The 7,949-nt window shown below is 45.5% G+C and overlaps 1 protein-coding gene across 1 annotated transcript in view; it reads left to right on the plus strand.

Moving 5' to 3' along the window:
* The first annotated feature begins 3,031 nt into the window (after window positions 1-3,031).
* Window positions 3,032-7,949, plus strand: part of BCAS1 (brain enriched myelin associated protein 1) — a 98,644-nt gene continuing 93,726 nt past the window's right edge. The window contains exons 1-3 of the mRNA XM_023741439.1: window positions 3,032-3,103; window positions 4,567-4,629; window positions 4,961-5,039. Coding sequence (XP_023597207.1) covers window positions 3,032-3,103; window positions 4,567-4,629; window positions 4,961-5,039 — 214 coding nt within the window. The remainder of the gene's footprint in view (window positions 3,104-4,566; window positions 4,630-4,960; window positions 5,040-7,949) is intronic.

The following is a 7,949-nucleotide window of genomic DNA, read 5'->3' on the forward strand; positions in this document are numbered from 1 at the left end:
CAAAAGTCCCGATTTTATTCTGAGCTCCACTGGAGCAGATAAGCCAGAGACCAGGTCTTTGGAAACGGGCTGCCCTGGAATGTGTGTAATGGAAGAAACTCCAGGTAGCGAGGCAGCAGGCCTTTGGAGGGGCTGAAAGAGCCCTCGTTCTGGAAAGACACACTCGGGGTCGAATCTTCATTTGGCCACTTTCTGGATGTGTGTCCTTGGGTGAGTTTTTGAGACTCAATCCACCCCCCTTTCCAAGCCGAGCTAATAATTTGCAGAACATTCTAGCAGTTAGGAGCACAGACAGCCTGTGTTGGACTCTTGCTCCTCATTAACTGTGTCACTTTGGAAAATAATTTAATAGTTTCTTGCGTCTAGAGTAAGGTTGTGATAATACCTATTTCACAGGGGAGCTGTAGGACTCAATGAGATGATGCAAACAAGGCACTTGGAAAACAGTGGGTGATGCTGAAACGTGCTAAGTAACCATTACTGTTATCTCTGGTGTTACAGCAAGGCTTTCGAGGGGTCAGCAATGACATGGGTCATATGTCTGGCATGTGACAGGGAGTTACCAATGATTAGTCAGTCCATCAAGGAAGAATGAAGAAAACAAGACACAAGGGAAAGATTAGTCCAAAGGACTAATGGACCACAACTACCACGGCCTCCATCAGACTGACTGCTCTGACCGGGACCACAACAGAGGGTCTTGGACAGAGCTGGAGAAAAATGTAGAATGAAATTCTAACTCACAGAAAAAGACCAGACTTACTGGCCTGACAGAGACTGGAGAAACCCTGAGAGTATGGCCCCCAGACACCCTTTTAGCTCAGTAATGAAGTCATTCCCAAGGTTCATTCTTCAGCCAAAGATTAGATAGCCTCATAAAACAAAATGAGACTAATGGGGCACACCAGCCCAGGGACAAGGACTAGAAGGCAGGAGGGGACAAGGAAGCTGGTAATGGGGACCCAAGGTTGAAAAGAGACAGTGTTGTCATGTTGTGGAGTTGTTAACCAATGTCATAAAACAATATGTGTACTGTTTAACGAGAAACTATTTTTTCTGTAAACCTTCATCGAAAGTACAATAAACAATAAAAAAAATAAGTGTGCTCCTAATAAAGGCAAACGTAGGGCTGAGCATAGGAGATAACAATGGTGGTTAAAGGCAGGCACAGCTCCTGGCCTCATGGTGCTTACAATTAATTGGGAAAGGAAGACATAAATTAAATATCCTGTTTGGCCCTCCAAGTCTGGGTCAAATGTTACTTCATCCCAGAACCACGCTACCTAGAGTCGCCACCCCCGCCTCTATCATGCCCCACCCCAACTCTTGTTATGTTTCCAATTTTCTTTTATTCATAGCAAAAAACACCGCACTGTTTTTAACACATGCTTATATATTGCAGACTATGAGTCATACGGAAACCCTGGTGGCGTAGTAGTTAAGAGCTATGGCTGCTTAACCGAAAGATCGGCAGTTCGAATCCACCAGCCGCTCCTTGGAAACTCTATGGGGCAGTTCTACTCTGTCCTGTAGGGTCGCTATGAGTCAGAATCTACTTGACAGCAACGGGTAACGGGTTAGTCATACATAGTTTTAACCGCTTTACATGCCCTAACTCACTGGAGACTTGTAGCAGTCCTATGGGGCACAGAGAGGTTAAGTAACTCTCCCAAGGACACGCAGCTATGAGGGGCAGAGGGAAGGTTCAGACTTAGGCAGTCTTGCTCCATGCTCTAAGCTTGTAACCACTGCACCATGCTGCCTTGAACTATCAGAAATGGCCTTGTTTGTGGATTTATTGTCTATTTGTCTGCCCACCAGATTTCAGCTCTGAAGTCATGAGACCTTGTCTGTTTAATTCACTGCTGTAACCTCAAGGCCTGGCAAAGTTGGCGCTCAATATGTATTTGTTGAATGAATGAATGAATGAATAAAAAAAATACCCAAGTAAATGCATAAAACCTGGAAAAGCCAGAACCTGTGTAAGGCAAAAACCTGGCAAAGAAAACCCGTTGCCGTCTAGTGGATTCTGACTCACAGCGACCCTATGGGACAGAGTAAGACCGCCCCGCAGGGTTTCCAAGGAGCAGCTGATGATTCGAACTGCTGACCTTTCAGTTAGCAGCCAAACACTTAACCACTGCACCACCAGGGCCCCCTGGCAAAAGACTAATCCAACCATCTGGTAGCCGGTTACCTGAGAAGTTTCCTTCAGGATAGCTCACGCTCTCGCACAGTCAAACCCATGCAGTTTTATCCGGTAAAGCTAATGAGTACAAGTCTTTGGGCCGAAACGATCTCAACCTGTTCGCAAACTTTAAATAGGTAAGAAGTCCACTTGCTTGCGTCGTGCTGGACGTGGAATGCGAGTGCCTAATGGGTCGCTTTCAAGTTTTCAGAGAAGGAAAACTCAAATATTTTCCACTAAAAGGAATGATAGAAAAGTAGTAAGACTGCATCCTGTCAAAGGTGGAGAACTAGCAAGCCTGGGTAAAACAAGGCAGTCCCCTTGAGTTGAAACTCTCACAGTTTCCACGCTATATAACTATAAGCAGTGCTGAGTGCTATGAAAAAAAAAAAACAGGAGTGCTAGGAGAGGTTTTCGCAGGGAGATCTAACTTAGTTTTTAGCTCTAAGAAACCAAAGAATTATAAGTATCATTTTGAAATTATCCTCACTCTAAAGTTGCCTTGATATAATAGTTATGACTTCAGCTAAGAGGGAAGAAATGTTGTCTCTACTGAATACCCTTTGCATGATGGTAACATGATGATAAATTTTTTCCCCCAGCAATGAAATGCAGTTGAACATTGGGGCGGCAGTTGACATTGATTCTGCTGACTCTGAAAGCCCCGATTCCCCAATCATTCCCCAAGACAAATATACACAATTTGTTCTACCCTGGACTTGTGATAATACACCCACAAGTGACTCATTGGATCTCTACACGTTGGCTTTACTGTAGAAGGAAGACTTCTGTCACTTCATTTCAGGGTTTGATCTCTGTCTCTCTTTCTCTACTGCAGCAACAATGGGTAACCAAATGAGTGTTCCACAAAGCGTTGAAGACCAAGAGGACAAATCGGAGACAGTCACTAACCAGGTAGCAGTCCAGTCCCAAGAGCCTTAGCTATCAGTAGGTGGTGTCAGAGATGACAGAGGAATAAGCTGCCCACACATGCCCATCACACAGGGCTGGTTGGTGATGGGTTGCTATTTCCACGGGCTGTTCAGTTATATTCAACCTCTGGAATCCATCAAGGAGCTTGTTAACAATGCAGGTTCTGAGGCGCCACCTCACACTCACTGAATCTGAAATGGCAGGGGTGCGAGTCTCTGGAGCAGCAGCTTCACTATCTCCACAGGTGATTCTGACAGAGCCAATATGGCGCCTGCCCCCAGGTGGCTTTAGGCCAGTGGTTCTCAGCCGGCTGTGATTCTGCCCCACTCAGGGGGTGTTTGGTAATATCTGGAGACGTTTTTGGTTGTTAATGGCTTGTAGGGTGGAGTGGTAAGGCCAAGGATGCTGCTAAACATCCTACAACGCACAGAAGGCCCCCACGCCAGAGAATCTTCACGACGACAACAGTGGGTTGAGAACCCCAATCTAGAGCAGTAGTCCTCAGCCTTAGCTGCCCATAGACTCACCTGGGAAGCTTTAAAACATCCCGATGCCTAAGCTGCTCCCAGATGGATGAACCCAGGAGATGTGGGAGCGCAAGCAGGCGTCAGTATCTTCAAAGCTCTTCAGCTATTGCAATGAGCAGCCAGGATGGAGAGCCACACAGCTGGGAATCCTTCTTTTAGAGGATGGCGCTCAGGGACCCAGACCAGGGGGACCAAAATACTTAGAGCTTCTACGACCACGTAGCAGAAAGCCTAAATTTCCTCCATCAGTACTTATATCAGGGAGCCCTGATGGCACAGTGGTTAAAGCACTCGGCTGCTAACTGAGCAGTCAGCAGTTCAAACCCACCAGCTGCTCCAGGAGAGAAAAATGTGGCAGTCTGCTTCCCTAAAGATTTACAGCCTTGGAAACCCTACGGAGCAGTTCTACTCTGTCCTATAGGGTCCCTAAGAGTCAGAATCCACTCAACAGCAATGGGTTTTGGTACTTATGTAAATCAGTCCAGTTTAAGACTTGGAGCCTTGTTAAAACATGAAAATCCCTATAGAAGGAAGATACAGTGAAACCTGTGGAAGCTGGAACCTGTGTAAGGTGGAAACCTCCCAGAGAAGGAAACCGCCAATCTTTTCCACCCACAGAGAGCCATAGAAAGGGCAAAGACTGCACCCTGTCAAAGGCAGAAAACTTACGCGACCTGGGAAAACAAAGCAGTCCTGTTTGGCTCTCAGGTTTCACTGTAATACCTGTGAACTGGTATTAGTCACAGTGTAGAGGGAATTCCTGCTCAGAGCAGGTTGGGCTTGAAGAAACAGGCTGAAAAGTGAAATGCTTACAAAGTGGGCCTCACGCTTCCGGCAGTCACCATTCACTGAGGGTGCGGAGCAGGGGAAGAAGGACAACAACCAACTTCCTGCGTCTGACAAGTTTGTTGACTAAAGACAGGCCAACGATTGTGTGCGGATGACAGCGGAGTGAGCTTAACCTCACAGGTTTCCAGATCAGTGAGTTAACATTCTTGTTCCATCACTTATTGGACAAGTGCCCCATCGGGGCCTCAGTGTCCCTTCCGTAAAATGGGATGGGTACCTCCCTGTGGTTATGAGGGCTACGTGAGCTAAACCATGAACAGTGGAGTGCCCTTTTGATAACAGGAAGCCCATTCTTGGAGGGGGTTATTTTGTTTTCCTGAGGCATGACAGACAACCCTGTAGTTTCTGGAAACGTAGCATTTAAATTAAGTTTAATTTTTGTGAGGCACTCTAGTGGCCTGGAGGCAATCAGTTCTTCTGATTTTCCTAGAAGACTCCACTAACGCTACGCGTTGTGTTTCAGGCGCCATCTGGGAAAGAGTGTGCCGTCAACGGCGCGCCCGCGATCCTGTCAACTTACACCATTCAACACTATGATGAAGGTCAGTCCTGGGGCCTGGGAGGTGGGGTGCTCACGGGGGAGAAGGGTCTGCTGGTCCAGGAAGAGATGAAGGAATACACAGGCCCACGTTGAAAGCTCTCCTCTCTTCCGTGTGTGTCTGACAGCTGGGAGAGGCGGAGGATTTCAAGCGGATGAATTAAAAACCTGTGTCGTATAAACACCAAGGAGCCTGGGATTTGCAGTCAGACTCACCAGTTTAAAATCGCTGCTCTGCAATTTGCTAACTGTGTGACACAGAATAGGTCACTTGATATTCTAAGCCTCAGTTTCCTCAGCTATAAAGTGGAATAAGAATATCTACCTCAGAGAATTACTGAGAGGATTGGTGTTTTTCGTTGTGTGCTGTCTAGCTGATTCCGACTCCCACCGACCCATGTGACATGTAGAACTGCCCCATAGGGTTTCCTAGGCTGGAATCTTTACAGGATGGAGCCCTGATGGCGCAGTGGTTAAGAGCTCGGCTGCTAACCAAAAGGTTGGCAGTTCAAGCCCACCCGCCGCTCCTTGGAAACCCTATGGGGGAGTTCTACTCCGTCCTATAGGGTTGCTATGAGTCGGAATCCCTTCCAGGGCAATGGGTTTGGTTTGGGCAGATCACCAGGTGTTTTCTCCTGAGAAGCCACCGGGTATATTTGAACTGCTGATCTTCTTGTTAGCAGCAGAGAGCTTAACAACTGCACCACCAGGGCTCCTTGAGAGGATTAGGGGAGATCATGCATAAAGTATTTTGCATAGTACCCAGCTCTTAGGAATTCCTCAGAATCTGGTAAAATGCACAAGACAACAGACATTGTCCTCCATGAGGGCAGTTTCACTTTATCCTGGAGTATAAGGGTATAAATTCAATGTGTCAAAAGTTCTACAATATGAAGAAAACATATAAATTATACAAATCAAAGCAGTATACCACAGGGATTAAGGGTAAGAACTCTGGGAGCAGACTGCTGGCTTTGCTGCCTACTAGCTGTGTGATCTTGAGCAAGTTACTTAACCTCCCTGAACCTCAGGCTCCTGTCTGTAAAGCGGGGATAATAGTACCTACGATGTGGGTATGTGATATAATGAAAGCACATATAACACTGCCTGGTACACAGTAAAAAGCCCTGGTGGCACAGTGGTTAAGAGCTATGGTGAGCTATGGCTGCTAACCAAAAGATCAGCCGTTCAAGTCCACCAGCCGTTCCTTGGAAACCCTATGGGGCAGTTCTACTCTGTCCTGTAGGGTCATTATGAGTCGGCATCGACTTGATGGCAATAGGTTTGTTTTTTTTTTTTTTTGCTTTTGGTACATAGTAAATGTTCTGTATGTATTGTTTTTGTTGCTGTTGGGTGCCATCAAATCAGTTCTGATTCATAGTGACCCTGTGTACAACAGAACGAAACACTGCTCTGTCCTGCGCCATGCTCACAATCCTTGTTATGCTTGAGCCCATTGTTGCAGCCACTGTGTCAGTCCATCTTGTTGAGGTCCTCCTCTTTTTTGTTGGCCCTCTACTTTACTAAGCATGATGTCCTTCTCCAGGGACTGGTCCTTCCTGATAACATGTCCAAAGTATGTGAGATGTAGTCTTGCCATCCTTGCTTCTAAGGAGCATTCTGATTGGACTTCTTCCAAGGCAGATTTGTTCATTGTTTTGGCAGTCCATGGTATATTCAATATTCTTCGCCAACACCACAGTTCAAAGGCGTCAATTCTTCGGTCTTCCTTATTCATTGTCCAGCTTTCACATGAATATGAGGCAATTGAAAACACCATGGCTTGGGTCAGGCGCACCTTAATCTTCAAGGTGACGTCTTTGCTTTTCAACACTTTAAAGAGGTCTTTTGCAGCAGATTTGCCCAGTGCAATGTGTCGTTTGATTTCTTGACTGCTGCTTCTATGGGTTTTGATTGTGGATCCAAGTAAAATGAAATTCTTGACATCTTCAATCTTTTCTCCATTTATCATGATGTTGCTTATTGGTCCAGTTGTGAGGATCTTTGTTTTCTTTATGTTGAGGTGTAATCCATACTGAAGGCTGTAGTCTTTGATCTTCATCAGTGCTGCAAGTCCTCAGCAAGCAAGGTTGTGTCATCTGCATATCACAGGTTATTAATGAATCTTCCTCCAATCCTGACGCCCCATTCTTCTTCATATAGTCCAGCTGTATGTATTAGTGATTAGTATAATGTTATGGCTACTGCAATTATCACTTACATGTAATTTTCCAGACATCAGTTCCCTCTCCTGAACACTCAGGAGATGAATCATCTCATTGGTTCCACAGAGGTTCTCGAATTTCCCAGGGAGCTTATCAAAAACTTGAATGCCCAGCACCCATCCCATTGTCACTATCCAGAATAGCCTAACTTTACATATACACACGTCCCAGTTGCCATGCAGTCGATTCCGACTCATAGTGACCCCATGTGTATCAGAGTAGAACTGTGTTCCATAGAGTTCTCACTGGCTGATTTTTTGAAAGTAGATTGCCAGGACTTTCTTCTGAGGTGCCTCTGAGTAGATTAAAACCTCCAACCTTTCAGTTAGCAGCAGAGTGCATTAACCATTTGTACCACCCAGGGATTCGTACATAACTGTATACATTTGTGAAAACTCATCGAATTGTGCTAGAAAATATGGTAACTGTTATTATAGGTAAATTACGCCTCAGTATATCTGATTTATAAACATTATCAGGATATGATGAAGTTTTAAAAAACTAACATTGTCACAAGGCACTCACATCAACTAAAGACAAAAAAAATCAAACTCCAGAAAGAATCTTTCCTGTGAAATGAAAAAAGGTTCAGTTGCTGTTTTAGAGGGGTGTATTCTGCTCACCAAGGAGCCCTGGTGGCTCAGTGGTTTAAGTGCTCAGCGGCTAACCGGAAGGTCGGTGGTTCGAAC

Source organism: Trichechus manatus, unplaced genomic scaffold, assembly GCF_000243295.1.
Source record: "Trichechus manatus latirostris isolate Lorelei unplaced genomic scaffold, TriManLat1.0 scaffold00008, whole genome shotgun sequence".
NCBI classification, from domain to species: domain Eukaryota; kingdom Metazoa; phylum Chordata; class Mammalia; order Sirenia; family Trichechidae; genus Trichechus; species Trichechus manatus.